This window comes from Hypanus sabinus, chromosome 19 (assembly GCF_030144855.1).
Source record: "Hypanus sabinus isolate sHypSab1 chromosome 19, sHypSab1.hap1, whole genome shotgun sequence".
Classification (NCBI taxonomy): Eukaryota; Metazoa; Chordata; class Chondrichthyes; order Myliobatiformes; family Dasyatidae; genus Hypanus; species Hypanus sabinus.
In genome coordinates, this window is record NC_082724.1 from 69,894,674 (window position 1) to 69,913,969 (window position 19,296).

At 40.2% G+C, this 19,296-nt stretch overlaps 1 protein-coding gene across 4 annotated transcripts in view; it reads left to right on the forward strand.

Annotated features, from left to right (window-relative positions):
- The window catches only part of cenpp (centromere protein P), a 401,228-nt gene that overhangs the window by 371,756 nt on the left and 10,176 nt on the right, over window positions 1-19,296 (forward strand). For all 4 annotated transcript variants that reach the window (XM_059944631.1, XM_059944629.1, XM_059944633.1 and 1 more), the window contains one exon: window positions 11,611-11,690. In XM_059944631.1, coding sequence (XP_059800614.1) covers window positions 11,611-11,690 — 80 coding nt within the window. The remainder of the gene's footprint in view (window positions 1-11,610; window positions 11,691-19,296) is intronic.

Consider the following 19,296-nt stretch of genomic DNA (forward strand, 5'->3'; position numbering starts at 1 on the left):
TTATGCTGATGACTTATTACTTTTTCTTTCAAATCCTTACCTCCAATGTTTTCACTTCTTGACCAGTTTAGCCAGTTCTCTGGCTATAAACTTAATTTACATAAGAGCAAACTTTTTCCCAATTAATAAAGAAGCACAAGAATTAACATTTCGTGATCTCCCTTTTAAAGTAGTTCATAATCAATTTACTTATCTTGGGATTACAGTCACAAGGAAGTTTAAAGATCTCTTTCGTGAAAATTTTCCAATCTTTCATATACTATAAAACAAGAGTCTGTTACAATGGTCACCTCTATCTATGTCTTTGGTAGGTCGTATTAATGTTGTTAAATGTATGTTCTCCCTAAACTTTTATATTTATTTCAATCAATCCCAATTTTTATTCCTAAATCTTTTTTTGATTCCTTAGACTCTATTATTTTGTCATATCTGTGGAAGAATAAGCGCTCTAGAATTAATAAAGTCTTATCTCCAAAAACCTAAAAAAGAGGGTGGCATAGCTTTACCTAACTTTCGTTTATATTATTGGGCAGCCAATATACGTTGTGCTACCTTTTGGTCTTTTTTCCATGGCCAACCCAAGTGCCCTAATTGGGTGGCAATGGAGTTGAGCACCACTAAAGAATTATCTATCTCTGCACTTCTTGGCTCTGTACTCCCTAGTAGCTTGTCCAGATTAATATTTAATCCTCTTGTTAGACACACTTTGTGTATATGGGCTCAGTTTAGGAAATTTTATGGTTTCCATGGTTTTTCCGTTTCTAGCCCTATCTTACATAATCACCTTTTTTTTACCTACTATGTATGACTCAGCATTCCATGATTGGTATAGGAAGGGCATTAGACATTTTGAAGATCTTCTTATTGATAATCGCTTCGCTTCTTTTCAACAGCTCTCTGCTAAGTTCAATCTGCCCAATGCTCATTTTTTTAGATATCTCCAAAATAGACACTTTATTAATCCTTTAATTCCTAACTTCTCTGAAATGCCTGAGAAAAATGTTATTTCTTTCTGTTAATCCACTAGGTAAAGGTTTAATATCATTTTTTCCAGATAAATTAGCAGCCTTACGACGTGCCCCTGTGGATAAAATTAAAATGGCATGGGAGCAGGATTTAAATACCTCCTTATCTGATGGGACTCAATTCTCAAATCGGTTAATCCAACCTCTCTTTGTGCTCGCCATTGTCTTTTACAGTTTAAGATTGTTCATAGAGTCCATATGTCTAAATCTAAATTATCTCGATTTTACCCTAACATTAGTCCGCTTTGTGATAAATGCAAAAGGGGCGAGGCCTCTCTCATTCATATGTACTGGTTTTGTCCTAGCTTGGAGAAATTTTGGAAAGATGTCTTCATAACGTTATCATATATTCTGAATCACCACCTAGAACCTAACCCTTTAATTGCTTTGTTCGGTTTCTGGGGTGAGACAGATTTACGTCTGAGTTCGACTAAGTGTCGAATATTATCTTTTGCCTCTCTCCTGGTTAGACGTTTAATCCTCCTTAGATGGAGAGATGTTGCCCTGCCCACGCATGCTCAATGGCTTAACGATATTATGGCCTGCTTAGACCTTGAAAAAATTCATTATTCCGTTCTTAATTAGGATTTAAAGTTCCATAAGGTCTGGGGACCTTTTATTGAGTACTTTCAACAGACAATAAACAATAGGTGCAGAAGTAGACCATTCGGTCCCTCGAGTCTGCACCGCCATTCTGAGATCATGGCTGATCATTCACTATCAATACCCAGTCCCTGCCTTGTCCCCATATCCCTTGATCCCCCTATCCATCAGATATCTATCTAGCTCCTTCTTTCATAACCTTCCTCTTAACTAAGGTTTTTTTTTTCAGTCTCTTGCTTTCAGCTTTTTTTTTGGTAGTAGGCATTAATATCTTCTGTTGCTAAGTGTTTTTACAGCTTTGGGGGTTTGATTGTCCTGATTTATATTCTCTATTTTGTGTTGTAGTTGGTCTGGAGTTTTTTTTGTGTTGCAGGGCTTGGGGAGGATACTAATTTTACTCGTCTTCAATTTGGGTGCTTTCTTAATTATCTTTCTTTGTATCATATTGTTATTGTATGTTTATTTTTGCACTGTATCAATGTTCTTCATTTTGATCTGGGGTTTTTTTATCTGTAGTTATGTAGAAAATGTATAAAAAAACTAATCTAAAAAAATTTAAAAAAATAATCTGCTCTTTCATTTTCCCTTCTAAAGTGGATGACCTCATACTTACCAACATTGTACTCCACCTGCTAGACCAGGCATGGGCAAAGTACGGCCCGCGGGCCATATGCGGCCCGTTAAGCTTTTTAATCCGGCCCGCAGAACTTAATGAAATTATATTAATAAACCTTGTTAACGTTTTTTCCCCGCAATTCTGGCGTTTTCCCAATAGATGACGCACTCTATATACATTGACCTTTGTTGAGGTGCAGCGTATTACTCCACATTTGCGCTTTACTCTTTGTTCGGCTCGACCTATTTGTGTGAACAGGCGTTCAGCGTCATGAACATCAACAAAGCCAGCCACAGATCCAAGTTAACTGACCAACACCTCAGATCCATCCTGAGAATCGCCACAACAAAACTAAATCCAGACTTTGATGCGCTGGCTGAAAAGGGAGACTAACAACACTGTTCCCACTGAAATTAAAAATAAGTTTCTTCGTTGCGTTATGTAAAAATACATTTGAAAATATTTTTTTCAATAAGCCTTACATGTTACATGTCATTTCTGTTAAGTGATGGACATGAGTAGTGTGCAGGTGCACATATGTTCTCAAAATAAAAAATGCGCTCCAGATCAAATAACGCGCTCCGCATACTGGCGCGCTGTCAGTGTTCTGTCTTTGTGCTGGTCGTTGTTGAGTTTTGGCACGGGGACAAGTGAATAAGAAGGAGCAGGACAAGTAGACCTGCATCTCCTACCATTTTTGAAATAAAGACAGTCAGGAGGAGAGTGATGATGATAATATCTTGAAGGTTAACAGAATTTTCAGTGCTTTAAAATAATAACTGTTACTATTAAAAAAAGCTGTATTTTATTCATTTAATTTTCAGTGTTTTAAAAGTCATTTCAATAAATAGCTAAATACCATGGGACTTCAAAGACAGATATTTTGTTGTAATGCATTTGTTCATTTTCAATTGAAATTAAAGGACATGTTTTCTACATATCCCATGATATTTTATTTTCTCTTATGAAGTGTATTACCAAAACACTCCGTCCGACTGCTCCTGGTCCAGCTCCCCTGTCAAATTTTAGAACCCTTTGTGGCCCTCAAGTCAAAAAGTTTGCCCACCCCTGTGCTAGACCCTTGTGCACTCACTTAACCTATCTACATCTCTCTGCAGACTCTCCATATCTTTTGCGCAATTTGCTTTTCAACTCAATTTAGTATCATCAGCAAATTTAGATGCACTACACTCAGTTCCCTCTTCCAAATCGTTAATGTATATCGTGAACAGTTGCGTACCCAGCACTAACCGCTGCGGCACACCACTCACCACTGATTACCAACCAGAGTAACACCCGTGTACCCCAACTCTCTGCTTCCTATTAGTTAACCAATCCTCTGTCCATGCTAATACATCACACCCAACTCTATGCATTCTTATCTAATGCTTAAGTTTTTTATGTGGCACCTTATCGAATGCTTTCTGGAAATCCAAGTAAATAGTGTCCATCTCTTCCCCTCTATCCATTGTGCTCATTATATTCTCAAAGAACTCCAGTAAGTTTGTCAAACAGGACCTGTGTTTGCTGAATCCATGCTGGATCAACTTGATGGATCCATTTCTTTCCAGATGTCTCACTATTTCTTCTTTAATGATAGCTTCAAGCATTTTCCCAACTACAGGTGTTAAATTGACTGGCCTACAAGTTACCTGTCTTTTGGCCACATCCTTTTTTCAGCAGTAGTGTGACATTTGCTGACATCCAATCTGCTGGGACCTGCCCAGATTCCAGAGAACTTTGGTAAATTATCACCAAAGTCCCTACTATATCTTATGCCATTTCTTTCAATACCCTGGGAGGCATTCCATCAGGACCTGGGGATTTGTCTTTCTTCAGGCCCACAAGTTTTCTCAGCACTTCCTCTTTACTGAGAGCTACTGTACTGAGGTCCTCACCTCCCATCGCATCCATAACATCTCTCTTTGGCATGTTAGACGTATCCTCCACCTTGAAGACTGACACAAAATAGCCATTCAAATTCTCAAAGAACAATTCAAAGAACAAGGATGTGATTCTGAGGCTTTATAAGGCACTGGTGAGGCCTCAGCTTGAGTATTGTGTACATTTTTGGGCTCCTCATCTTATAAGACGTGCTGGTATTGAAGAGGATATAGAGGAGGTTAACAAGGATGATTCCAGGAATGAAAGGGTTGTTATATGAAGAATGTTTTATGGCTCTGCATTTGTATTCGCTGGAATTTAGAAGGTTGAGCAGGGATCTCAATGAAATGTTTTGAATGTTGAAAAGCCTAGTCTGAGTAGATGTGGAAAGGATGTTTCCCATGGTGGGAGAGTCCAGACCAAGAGGGCACAGCCACAGGATAGAGGGGCATGTATTCAAAACAGAGATGCAGAGAAATTTCTTTAGCTAGAAGATGGTGAATTTGTGGGATTTGTTGCCACAGGTAGTTGTGGAGGCCAGGTCATTGGGTATATCTAAGGCAGAGATTGATAGTTCTTGATTGGACATGGCATCAAAGGTTACGGGGAGAAGGCTGGGAAATAGGGTTGAGGAGGAGGGGAAAAAGGGTCAGCCAATAGTGGAACAGACTCGAGCCAAATGGCCTAATTCTGCTCCTATGTCTTCTGGTTTAATACAGTCCTCTACCGTTACTTTCGGCCCCTTATTACAAAGCCAGTTTTGTATGCAGTTTGCCAAAGCACCTTAGACCCCAAATGTTTTAAGATTCTGCATCGGCCTGCCATGTGGAACTATGATGAAAGCCTTACAAAAGTCTGTATGCCACATCTACCAATTTGTTTACATCAATTTTCCTAGAAATTTTCAAAAAACTTGATCAGATCTGTGAGGCAAGTCTTCCACTACACAAAAATAGGCTGACACTCCTTAATCTGTCCTGCCTTTCCAAATGATCACAAAAAATTTTATCCTTGAGAATGTTTTCCAATGCTTCTGGAGGTGTTTTGAGTTTTCCAATGCCATCCTTGAACATTGCTGTGGCATCATCCAGTTACCCTTCTTAATTCACTTTCAGTTGAGTACGAGAAGCTGAGGGTGACCTTTCAGTATTTTATGAGATTATGAGTGGTAATTATGATAATGTAACTGAGTTTTTGACTGTCGCTGTGGAATCAATGAGCTGAAGTGCCCGTTTCCATACAGTGTAATTATAAATCCATCACTCAGTGCAGATGAACAAAGCTATATAATTTAAATTGATCCTCTTCCTGCTGAATAGAGAAGTTCCTGATTTTGCTCTTGTTGTGCTGATTTTTAAATTATGCTATTTTTTGGTTTTTGTCAAACAAGAAAATGTTTCTTTATCTCAAATCGTGGCAACATTTCAAAGACTCTTCAATCTTCTGAACTCAAGGGAATGCAAACAAAAGCAAGTTAACCCCTGAAGAAAACGTATCCTCAAATGCCATTAATTTCGAACAGGGATGATAAAGAAATGTCTTTAGAATGATGAAACTATGGAATTCTGTGGAATTCATGCCACAGGTGGCTGTGGAAGCCGAGTCATTGGGTATATTTAAAGTGGAGGTTAATAGGTTCTTGATCAGTCAGGGCATCAAAAGTTAAAAGGTGAATGGGTTTGAGAGGGATAATATATCAGCCATGATGGATTGACAAAACAGACTCGATAGGCCAAATAGCCTAATTCTGCTCCTATATCTTATGGTCTTAATGATTCTAGTACATCTGTGTTGCAAAATTCCAAAACATATTCTTTTTAAAATGAGGCACCCATACAAAACACACAATCTAAGGATCTATAAGTATCAGAATCAGGTTTAATATCCCTGGCGTATGCCATGAAATTTGTTGTTTTGCAGCAGTGGTACTTTGCAGTACATAGTAATAAACACTATAAACTACAAAATAAAAATTATACAGTACTCTGCAAAAATCTTAGGCACATATATGGCCAGGGTGTCTTAAGATTTTTGCACAGTATGTATTTGTCAACATGGAGCAGAGAGCAAGTTTGTAAATCTGGTGGGAACCAGGATTGGCCAGGATGGAGCTACTGTTCATTAGGGGTATGAGGAGAGGGGTGTAGAACAGTCAGCGGAAAAGGAGTGCAAGGGTGGGGGATGGCATGAGTACAGTACAGGCACACTCAGCCCTGAGACACCAGGCAAGATCATTTGATTCCAAACAATTGGTTTATTGATTATTACAGAATGTCTTTCTGGTGCTTTCTATACCCTCCCCATTCCCTTCTCTGCCTGTCCCTTTCCAGTCTCAATCCACAACGTCTTCACTCACATCTGTCATGGAATTAGTTTTTTTTATGGCAGCAGTTCAATGCAATACATAAAATTACTACAGTACTGTGCAAAAGTCTTAGGCACCGTAGCTATATATGTGTGCAAAGTACTGTATATAAAATAATAAATTAAGTAGTTAAAAAAGAAGGGGAAATAGTGAGGGAGTGTTCACGGGTTCAGTGTCCATTCAGAAAGCTGATGGCAGAGGGGAAGAAGCTGTTCCTGAAACATTGAGTTTGTGTCTTCAGGCTCCTGTACCTCCTCTTTGATGGTAGCAATGAAAAGAAGGCATGTCCTGGGTGATGGGGTACTTAATGATGGATGCCACCTTTTGAAGATGTCCTGGATGCTGGAGAGTCTAGTGCCCATGATGGACTAGCTGAGTCTACAATTTTCTGGCTGCTTTTTCCGATCCTGTGCAATGGCCCCCTCCATACCAGGCAGTGATGCAACCAGTTAGAATGCTCTCCATGGTTCATCTGTAGAACTTTCTGAGTGTTTTTAGTGACTTACAGCTGTTGTTACGTGTTTTTTGTAATTATATTAATATGTTGATACTGTAGATCCTCAGAGCTGTTGACACCTTGGAACTTGTAATTGCTCATCTTTTCCACCTCTGATCCTTCAAAGAAAACTGGTGTGTGTTCCCTCGACTTACCTTTCCTGAACTGCACAAGTAGTTCCTTGGTCTTACTGACATTGAGTGCAAAGTTGTTGCTATGACACCACTCAACCAGCTGACTTATCTCACTCCTGTAAATCTTCAACATCTGAAATTCTTTCTCACATTTGAATTCAGACCATCTTGGGATAAGGGCAAATCTCCTTTAAACTTACATAGAAACATAGAAAACCTACAGCACTATACAGGTCCTTCAGCCCACAAAGCTGTACCGAACATCTCCCTACCTTAGAAATTACTTAAGGTTACCTATAGCCCTCTATTTTTCTAAACTCCATGTACCTGTCCAGGAGTCTCTTAAAAGACCCTATCGTATCCGCTTCCACCACCATTGCTGCAGTCCATTCCACTCACTCACCACTCTCTGCGTAAAAAGCCTACCCCTGACATCTCCTCTGTACCTACTTCCAAGCACCTTAAAACTGCCCTCTCATGCTAGCCATTTCAGCCCTGGGAAAAAGCCTCTGACTACCCACATGATCAATGCCTGTCATCAGTTTATACACCTCTATCAGGTTACCTCTCATCCTCCATTGCTCCAAGGAGAAAAGGCCGAGTTCACTCAACCTATTCTCATAAGGCATGCTCCCCAACCCAGGCAACATCCTTGTAAATCTCTGCACCCTTTCTATGGCTTCCACTTCTGTAATAATTTTTGCAATTGTCCAGCAACTAGTAATGATTTTTCCACTTGAAGTCACAGATCTCTGCTGCTGCACATTTCCTTGTTTGTAATCATGCAGAAAGCTCTCTGATTTATTTCTCTTGGGTCAAAAGTGGGTTACCTCTTATTAATCTGCGTTGAACTCTATGTTGGGTAATTTATTTCTCATCACTTTACTTAATCAATGTCCCTTACAAATAATAGTATCTATGATCTGTTTTTTTTTTTCTCTTCTACCTTCGAGTCAAGCAGTCTGGTTCCTTCTCCAAGTACACTCTATTCCTTATTGGATAGCAGCAACATTGACCTTTCTTCCAATTTAAGACCATAAGATGTAGAAGCAGAATTAGGCCATTTGGCCCATTACATCTGCACTGCCATCTCATCATGACTGATCCACTTTCCTGTCAACCTGTGGTCCAGGCCTATCTCTGCTATGACATTTTACCTGAATATTAATGCCATCCCTCCTCCTTTAGTTTGGGAATTAAACCCACGGACCAGACCTGGCTTTTTTCATATTTACTTTGAAACTAATAGCATTATGATCACTAGATGCAAAGTGTTTCCCTACACAAACTTCTGTCACCTGCCCTGTCTCATCTCCTAATAGCATATCAAGTATCACACACTCTCTTGTTGGGATTTATGTACTGATTACGGAAACTTACCTGAACGCATTTGACAAATTCTAGTCCTTTTACAGTATGGGAATCCCAGTCAATATGTAGAAAGTTAAAATCACCTCCTAATACAACAAAATGTTTCTTGCAACAGTCTACAATCTCTCTCCAAGGTTATTCCTCTAAATCCCTCAGACTGTTGGGTGTCTGTAATATAGCCACATTAACGTGGTCATACCTTTCTTATTCCTCAGTTCCACCCATAATGCCTCACTAGGTGAATTCGTCAGTCTGTCCTGAGTGAGTAAAACTGTGACATTTTCCCTGACTAGTAATGCCACCCCTCCTCCTTTAATCGCTCCTGCTCTGCCAGGTCTAAAACAACGGAACCCTGGAATACTGAGCTGCCAGTCCTGTCCCTCCTGCAACCAATCTATGGTATCATAATTCAATGTGTTAGTCTATGCCCTGAGCTTACCTGCCCATCCTACGATACTTTTTGCACTGAAATATATGCAGCTCAGGACACTAATCACACCATACTCAACCTTGTGATTCCTGACTTTGTCTAAGATCTTACCAATATCTGCCCCCACAATCTCTCCGCTGTCTGTTGTGGTACCCTGGGTCCCCTCCACCTGCAACTCCAGTTTAAACCACATTGTGCAGCATTAACAAACCTTCCTGCCAAGATGCTAGTTTCTCCCCCACAAACCCCCCCCCCCCCCTCCCGCCAGTTCAGGTGTAAACCATCCCTTCTGTACAGGCCCCACTTTCCCTGGAAGAGAGCTGAGGTATGGGTCTTAAAATACTACATCCAAACAAGATGGCCAAATAATACAAACCTTCTCTGTTTATTGAGCTTTAAGAGTTATATTTATATTTTCTGATGTTCTCCCTCCTATGCCAATTCCTTAGCCATGTATTAAACTACAATCTTCCTTGTTTTGGCCTCACTAGCACGGGTAGCAATCCTGAGATCGCAACCCTGAAGGTCCTGCCTTTTAACTTTTAACTCTCTGAACTCCCTATGCAGAAACTCATCACGCATCCCACCCATGTCACTTAAGAATGCTGAGGACTCGATCTGAGATATCCCGGACCCAGGCATCGAGCATCTCAATCTCGCCCATTTAATTTGTATTATTTGTCTATTTTGTATGGATGTATTATTTCAAGTCCCATGCCTCAGCATAAATACTGTATGTAATTAGTTTTCCTACAATAAGTGTATGGGACACTGGAAAAATGTTGAATTTCCCCTTGGGGATGAATAAAGTATCTATCTATCTATCCATCTATCTATCATTATCAGAAGCATCCCTTTTCCTATGGTTTGTACCAAATCTAACCAAATTTAACTTTGTCTTAACTCAGATATCAAAAGTCTTTTGCACACCACATTTAATTACTATGTACCTTTGTTAAATTGTGGCCAAGACCTAGACAGTGAAAAAATTGAACACCATTTTAAGGTTTTCTCAATAGCTGAATCAATATAACTTAACTATACACAGCAGTTAATATCTCTTGAAAATCCATCTTCTGTAATGGAATTTCCCACATTGGGTTATTCTTTTAACTTCTGATTCAAGAAGACATGGTCATACATTTCTCTGCTATTTTGTTTGTAAGTGATAAGCTGTCCAGAATAATTTTTTCTTATAACTTGGGGTCAAAGCCTTTGACTTTACAGTGCTCACTGTCAAGCCTCTGATCTCCTATCCACTGAGATGTCTTCCACAAGAATAACAACTCAGTCAAAACATTATTCCATTTCAAGCACACAACTGGAATTGTGCTGAATTTTGGGGAACAAATTGTTGGGGAATCTGCAAAATCCATATAAAGAGTAAATTCCAATCCTGATATTTCTGAGAAAATTGAATCAACCATTGGCGATTGTGCAAATAGTCTCAAGAAGCTGGAGAAAGTAGAAAGGGTTGTTCTTCAATTTTAGAAACTCTGCCAATTCTAGTTTATCATGATAAACAACTATCACAGAAGTATGCACCACTACAAGCACTGTGGGCTACTGTTAGTGAGGTATCATGTATCTTAACCAATTAAATGTTTTTTTATATACAGCAGTTCCCTTAACAAAGGGATTTCTCATGGTCCTTTACAAGTAGCCACATGGAAAAATGAACACCCAGATTATGAGTGGTGACTGTTTTGATCTCGGGTACCCAAAAGAGACATTAAAGACATTATGTGAGGAATATAAATACACATATGTGCAACTGTGGGTTTTACATGCAATATTCTTAAAATTATGATTTCACTAAGTACTTAATATCAGAGGAATAAAATTTTAAATATTGAACATGGGTGCTCAGTTGAAATGAAAGAAAACTCTATGAATATCTCTCCTGGACTTGCTATGTACATTGTAGATATTTATGAATCTGTGCAACTTTTCTTATTATATGAAAATATAATGAGGAGAACTTGGAATCTGCAGAAGCTCCAAGTGACAAAGGAAACATTGTTGACATTTTATAAATAAAGAGTTAAGGCAATAAGACAATGTACACTATTGAGTTGATTGAATTGTTTGAACCAAATAGTTTTATTTTCCTGAAATCATAATGCAAATTCATGTCATCAAGAAGTAGCCACAAATATTTTCCAATTGACAACTGTTAATGCTTTTGGAGGAGCAAAAAGAAAATAATGCCTCTTCAAGCATTCAGATGCTATTCATTCGATTAGTATATTGTCAAATGAAATTATATTTAGGACAAGATATTCATCTACAATAGCCATATATTTGTCTTCTAAAGAGTCTCCAAGACTTCTAAGATCCTTAACCTTGATCTGTTTACCAAAAGTGTTCCCGATCTGGCAGATTCTGCTTCTTCGAACTGTTTAGGTACAGTTTTTACAGCAGTTCAGTTCAATTTGAAATCAAAGTACATGTCAAATTACTTATAATATCTTAATTGCTAGCTACAGGTTTATAGCCACATGGTTGTGAAATATCAGCCATAGTTTTCTAATGGCAATCCAGTCTGGTTTGTCGATTTAACAAGCTATATCTTATAAACTGACTCTCTATAATGCTTTACTGATAATATCATTTTAATTATTAACAAAGAATAAATATGTATCTCAGAAGCCAGTTTCAACATATAGCTCTATTTATTTCCTAGGAGAAACACCCTGAAGTTATAAAACTTCCAGAGGGATCAAGTGGGGACTACATGGTATTGAAGTGTTCCAAGCTTCCTGGGTAAGACCACTTTAAAATCTAAGTTTAAATTGCCATAGTTTCAAATGACAACACAGTGGTAGAACCACTATCCTACTCCTTCACCTCTGATCTTGGGTGTTGTTTGTGTGGAGTTTCTACATTCTACGTTCTACATGACTTTCCTTCAGATTCTCCAGTTTACTTGATGTCACAAAGACCAGAGATTCTAGTGTTAATTGGTTACTGTAAATTGCGCCTAATGTGTAGGTGAGTAGTCAAATCTGGCAAATATATAGGGAATATAAAAATTGGGATTGATATAGGATTAGTGTAAATGAGTGGTTGATTGTTGGCACATATTTGGTGGGCCGAAGTGTCTCTTTCAAAGCTGCATCTCTCTATGATTTTATAACAATACAGTCGGCCCATTTATCCGTGGGGGATTGGTTCCGAGACCCACCGCAGATACCAAAAAACGCGGATGCTCAAGTCCCTTATTTAACTTGTCTCAGTGCAGTGGTCTTTAGGATCCAGCGGAATCCCGGACTTTATTTAACATGTCTCAATGCGGTGGACATTAGGACCCGGCGGTGAAGCTCTGAATCCGCAGTGTTTGTGTTCACAAAAATAATTACAATCACGATTGAAAATAAGGTGGAAGTAATAAAGTGATTGAAAAGAGGTGAAACATCATCGGTCATCGGAAAAGCATTAGGCTACAGTCAGTCAACGATCAGAACAATTTTAATGGGGCATGTGAAAGGCCCTGCCCTGATGAAAGCTACAATTATTACTAAGCAATGCAGTGGTTTAATTATTGAAATACGTATTTCGTAAGTGTTTTATATGCACAGAAAGGTAAAATATGTACTATATACTAAGACAAACGTTTGACTAACTGACGCTAAATAATACTAGATGTACCTGTTCCGACTTCAAATCCAACTTAATGATAGACTCAGGAACGGAAATCCTTCATAACCCGGGGACTGCCTGTACTTTTAAGTCATTTCTAGATGACTTATAATACATGTAAATGCGATGTAAATAGTTGTTATACTGTATTGTTTAGGGAATAATGACAAGAAAAAAATAATCTGTACATGCTCAAACAATGAGTGCTGGAGAGAGAACTTCCAGGTTTTCCCGATCCATGGTTGGTTGAATCCGCGCATGCAGGATCCGCGGATAAGGAGGGCCAACTGTATACAAGTATTGAATTAAGATTAACGTTATTGCATGGTGTACATGTCATGACATAAAGTCTTAAACATACCACAAATTATGATTGATAGAAATATCAAGAACTAAAGTAAAAAGGATTGTATGGTGATTATTGCAAAGATTACTGTATTGTAAAGATGCATTTTTAACAAGTAGATTTGTACTTCTGGTGAAGATGGCACAGAGCTGTGGTCACCATTGAGGTCATTAGTTTCATAGGGATAGATCTGAGGACAGAGAGAGAAGTTAGGGGCTAGGTTAAGGTTTAGGGGTAGGGACATGGGGGAGTTAGAGCTCAGGCTGGAGTCTAGACTGTCTGTCTGCACTCTGCATTTGAAGGCCAGCAATGTGTACATCTGACCAAGGGCATCCATGGACGGATAATCAGCCAGCAAGCACTGTGGATGAAGACCAGCGAGGACAAGGGCTGGTGCCCCCCGCCCCCCCCCCCCCACTTCCAGGTCAGCAAGTACAGTCAGCACTCCTTATCCACGACTTCTGCATGCGTGAATTCAACCCACCGCGAATCGAGAAAACCCGGAAGTGCTCTTCCAGCACTTGTTGCTCGAGCATGTACAGACTTTTTTTTTCTTGTCATTATTCCCTAAACAATGCAGTATAACAACTAGCTTACATAGCATTTACATTGTATTAGGTATTATAGGTAATCTAGAGATGATTCAAACTATACGGGAGGATGTGTGTAGGTTACCGCGGATCGGGATCGAAAAAAATCGCAAGTTCTCTTACTAAGTGAGTCGGAACAGGTACATCCGGTATTATTTAGCGTCAGTTAGTCAAATGTTTGTCTTAGTATATAGTATATATTTTACCTTTCTGTGCATATAAAACACTTAAGAACATATGTTTCAGCACCAGGCTTGGGAACTAAAGTTCCCGAGTTCGATCCAGTGACAGACCACTCCCAAGCGCACTCTCCATCTGTGCCTGGTTGATGTGGAGGATCAAAAACCCAAAACCTAATAAATAAACCACTGCGTTGCTTAGTAATAATTGTAGCTTTCATCGGGGCTTTCTCACTTTACCCTTTAAAATTGTTCTGATCATTGACCAACTGTAGCCTAATGCTTCTCCAATGACCAATGGCGTTTCACCTCTTTCCGATCGCTTTATTATTTCCACTTTATTTTCAATCGTGATGGTGATTATTTTGTGAACAGAAACACTGCGGAGACAGAGCTCCACCGCCAGGTCCTAATGTCCACCGCACTGAGCCAGGTGAAATAAGGTCTGGGGTTCCTCTGGGTCCTAAAGTCCTCTGTGTTGAGACAGGATGAATAAGGGACTTGAGCATCCATGTTTTTTAGTATCCGCGAGGGGTCCCGGATCCAATCCCTCGTGGATGAGGAGGGCTGACTGTACTTACAAATCACCAGGTCTTGCAATTAAAGGTTTGTGCAGACAGGAGGCATGAGGATCCTAGGTATGTGAGTAAGTTGGCAAGTCCAGAGTTCAAGGCCTGGAATTTGGAGCCCCCTCATCAGCGAGTCAGTTGTCCAAGGTCTGAAGAGTAATCAAACTTTGAGTCACAATGAGTAAAACTCTGGATCTGTGAGTCCACAGGAGGCCTGCAAGCAGCCTGTTCTGGGATTGGACGGTTATATGAGTGGGTAAGCAAGACAGGAAAGGGGCTGAATGGGGCTTGTTTGCTCTTGTTGTTTTGTTTCTGTTGTTCTGTTGTTGGTGTTGTTGCTTGTGTTATTCTGCTGAACATTGTGGGCATGCTATGTTGGCACCAGAATATATGGCAACTCATGCCAGCGGCCCTAGCACATCCTTGCATTGTGTTGCTTGTGTAAATAATGCATTTCACTGCAAGTTTAAATGTACATTGGATAAATAAATGAAACTGAATTAGAAAATTAAATAATAGCAACAAATAAGGTGAAATTAAACAAAAATATTAGGAAAAGATGGGCTGAAACAACATAAACCCTCAGGTTGGCAATAGTGGTTTTGCAAATAAAAATAAAGAAATGATAGGCATATAGAATAATTACTTTTGTTTTATATTTGCAGTAGAGAAAGAGGTAAATAAGCTTTAAATGAATTGAATAATCATCAAATTTAATGTGAGATCCAGTGGAGCATATAATGGCACACAGAGTAATACATCCCCAACACCAGGCAGTTTTACAGGAATATCTGAATTACTGTCTTCCAAACCTCTTGATTTGGAACCTCTTCCTTTACTTTGGTTAATTGTGCATGTCCATTTTCTTTTGAAGAGGTTAAGATGGCAAAAAAGGAAGTTATAGTCTAGATCTGAGAGAACATGCACAGTTTGAGAAGCTGACTAATCTTTGGAAAACATGTCTCAATTAGTGATTGGGGAAATGTCTGCAGATCTTTCCGATGTAGACTTCCAGATCAAAAATCCCTCCCCAAAGGTTGTTGACTAAAGTTGCTCCTCATAGAATTGAAGTCAAATTTTTGGCCTGATCAGGAAGTAGATCAATTGGTGTAGTTGAACATAGGATCAGGGATAAACACTGTAATTGGGAAGATGTGACGGGTGGTGTCCTTTCCACATATGGAGATGTAAGAGAGTGCAGATACTGGAATCTGGAGCAATAAACAAGCTTATCTCTCAGGTTGAGGCTTTTAATTTTAGAATGAAGGAGATGTCCTCCTTTTTCAAAGAAAGGGGCTTCCCTTCCTCCACCATCAACTCTGCCCTCAACCGCATCTTTTCCACTTCACACACATCTGCTCTTACCCCATCCTCAAACCACACTACCAGGGATAGAGTTCCTATTGTCCTCACCTACCGCCCCATCAACTTCTGCGTCCAGCACATAATTCCCCAGAACTTTTGCCACCACAAGAGGTTGCAATGAGATCCCCTCTCATCCTTCTAAATTCCAACAAGTACACACCCAGAACCATCAGACATTCCTCGTGTGATAACCCATCACTGCCAGAATCATCCTTGCGAGCCTCCTCCTCTTCAATACCAGCGCATCTTTTCTTAGATGAGGAGCCCAAAACAGTTCATAGCACTCAAGGTGAGGCCTCACCTGTACTTTATAATGCCTCAGCATCACACCCCTGCCCTTGTGTTCTAGACTTCTTAAAATGAGTGCTAACATTGCATTTGCCTTCCTCACCACCGACTGGACCTGCAAGTTACACTTTAGGATGTTCTGCAGAAGGACTCCCAAGTCCCTTTGCATCTCAGCTTGCTGGATTTTCTCCCCATTTAGAAAATAGTCTGCACATTTATTTCTACTGCCAGTGCATGTTTCTATGCAATTATATTTATATGATGGGTCCAGGACAAGTCCTCTGAGATAATAACAAAAGTCCATTGGTTGAGGGGAGTTGGTTGGGTCTGTTTTCTAGAAAGAACTGAAGAGGTTTTAAGGCCTCCTGATGGGGGATGGAGGTGCATTGGGACTGGATGAAAATGGTGAAAGTGAGATGATCAGAGCCAGGAAACTTGAAGATATTGAAAATGATCCAGAGCATGTGAAGTGTCACAGATATAAGTGGGAAGAAACTGAATCAGGGAAGATAAAACAGAGAGTCATGCAGATACAAATTCAGTGGGGCAGAAACAATGGGTCTATCTGGACAGGCAGGTTTGTGGATCTTGGGTAGGAGGTGGAAACGGGAGGTGTAGTGTGGTAACTATGAGGTTGGTGGCAGTGGATGGGAGATCCCCAGAGTTAATAAAGTTGGTGATGGTGCAAGTGACAATGGCTCCTTAGTAGGATCCTATTCGAGGTGCAAGTAAGAGGAGATTTCTCAGAGTTGTTGCCTATCCTCACCAAGGTAGAGCCAGACTACTACAGCATGCCCATCCCCATCTGCGATTTTGATAGTGAGGTTAGGGTCAGAGTGGAGAGCAGTGTGTTCAGGAGTGAAGTTGAAATTAGAGAGGGCAGTTGTAGAGTTGAGATGGTCGGCAGTTAGCAATGGAAAGATCCAGAGCAGGCAGAAGACAAGAGTGTCCGTTATAGAGGAAGGAGGGAGAAGTCTGCATCAGTGCAGACTGGAGAGTCCTTGCCAAAGTAGGCACAGAGATGGAGGAAGAAGAGCTCAGTGTCATGGCGAATGTGGAACTCACTGAGGTGTGGGCGCAGGGGACAAAATTGAGGCCCTCACTGGGGGAGAAGTTCAGAGAAAATTCTGAAGACAGCTGTTATATTCTAAATCTGTCCAAATGAAGCCGAACATTGCATTTGCCTTCCTTATAGCTGACTCAACTTGCAAGATAACCTTTAGGGAATCGTGCATGAGGACTCCCAAGTCCCTTTGCATCTCTGATTTTTAAAACTTTTTCCTATTTTGTTTACACTTTTATTCCTTCTATCCAAGTACATGACCATACAATTCTCTACACTCTATTCCATCTTCCATTTCTTTGCTCATTCTCCCAATACGTCCAAGTCCTTCTGCAGACACCTTTCTTCCTCAGGAAGATAGGTGGAAGTGCAGATAATCTTCATATCTTCTGCAAACCTGGCCACAAAGCCATCAATTCCGTCATCCAAATTGTTGACTTATAACGAAAAAATAAGTGGTCTCAACTCCAGCCCTTGCGGAAAACAAGTCACTGGCAGCCAACCAGAAAAGGGCCCTTTATTCCCACACTTTGCCTCCTCCCAGTCAGCCAAATTTCTGTCCATGCTACTATCTTTCCTGTAAAAACATGGGTTCTCATTTTGTTCAGCAGCCTTCCATGCGTGGCACCTTGCCGAAGGCCTTCTGAAAATCCGAGTGAACCCTGTTTACCACTGACTCTGTTTTGTCTATCTTGCTTCTTATTTCCTCAAAGAATTACAAAAGATTTGTCAGATAAGGTTTCTCCTTAAGGAAACCGTGCTGACTTGGGCCTGGCTTTTCGTGTGCCTCCAAGTACCCCAAAATCGCATCTTTAGTAATGGACTCAACGTTTTCCCACTAAAGTCAGGTTAACTGGCCTATAATTTCCTTTCTTCTGCCTCCCTCCCTTCTTAAAGAGTGGAGTGACATTTAGAATTTTCCAGTCTTCCAAACTATTCCAGAAACTAGGGATTCTTGAAAGATCATTATTAATACCTCTACAAATCTCTTCATCTACCACTTTCAGAACCCTGAGGTGCAATCCATCTGGTCCAGGTGATTTATCTACTTTCAGGTCTTTCAACTTCCCCAGCACTTTCTCCTCAATCATGGAAGCAACACTCACTTTTGCCCTGTGACACTCAAATATCTGGCATGTTGCTAGTGTCTTCTATACTGAAGACTAACGCATAATACTTAAAGTTCTTTTGCCAATTCTTCCTCCTATGTAACTACCTTGCCAGTGTCATTTTCTAGTACTCCGAAATCCACTTTTACTGAAAAAGCTTTTGGTATCCTCTTTTATATTATTGGCTAGCTTCCCTTCATATTTCATCATTTCTCTTCTAATGGCTTTAGTTCTAGTTTGTTAGTTTTTAAAAGCTTCCCAATCATCTAACTTCCCACTATATTGTACATTCCCACTTTTGCTTTTACTTCCCTTGTCAGCCACAGTTGCCTCATTCTCCCCTTAGAATGCTACTTCATCTTTGTGGTGTATCTATCCTGTGCCTTCTGAATTGCCCCCAGAACCACCAGCCATTAGTTTTCTGATGTCATCCATGTATGTGCAGTGAAAATTACAACTGAGAAGGTGCTCAGGAAGCAAAATGGTCTGAGGGTGGATAAATCTCCTGGATCTGATGGAATACACCCTCGGGTTCTGAAGGAAGTAGCTGGAGAGATTGCGGAGGCATTAACAATGATCTTTCAGGAATCGATAGATTTGAGCATTGTACCAGATGCCTGGAAAAATGCAAATGTTACTCTGCTATTTAAGAAGGGTGGGAGGCAGCAGAGAGGAAACTATAGACCTGCTAGCCTAACATCAGTAGTTGGAAAGTTGTTGGAATTGATTGTTTGGGATGAGATTACAAAGAACCTGGAGGCACATGACAAAATAGGCCAAAGCCAGCATGGTTTCCTGAAAGGAAAATCCTGCCTGACTAACTTACTGTAATTGTTTGAGGAAATTACAAGCAGGGTAGGCAAAGGAAATGCAGTAGGCTCGGTGTAGGTGGATTTTCAGAAGGCCTTTCACAAGGTGGCATACGTGTGGCTGCTTAGCAAGATAAGAGCCCATGGAATTACAGGGAAGTTACTGGCATGGGTGCAGCATTGGCTGGTCAGCAGAAAACAGAGTGGGAATAAAGGGATCCTATGCTGGCTGGCTGCCTGTTACCAGTGGAGTTCTACAGGGGTTGGTGTTGGGACCGCTGCTTTTTACGATGTATGTCAATGATTTGGACTATGGGATTAATGGATTTGTGGCTAAATTTGCCGATGATAGAAAGATAGCTGGAGGAGTGGGTAGTGTTGAGGAAACAAAGAGCCTGCAGAGAGACTAAGA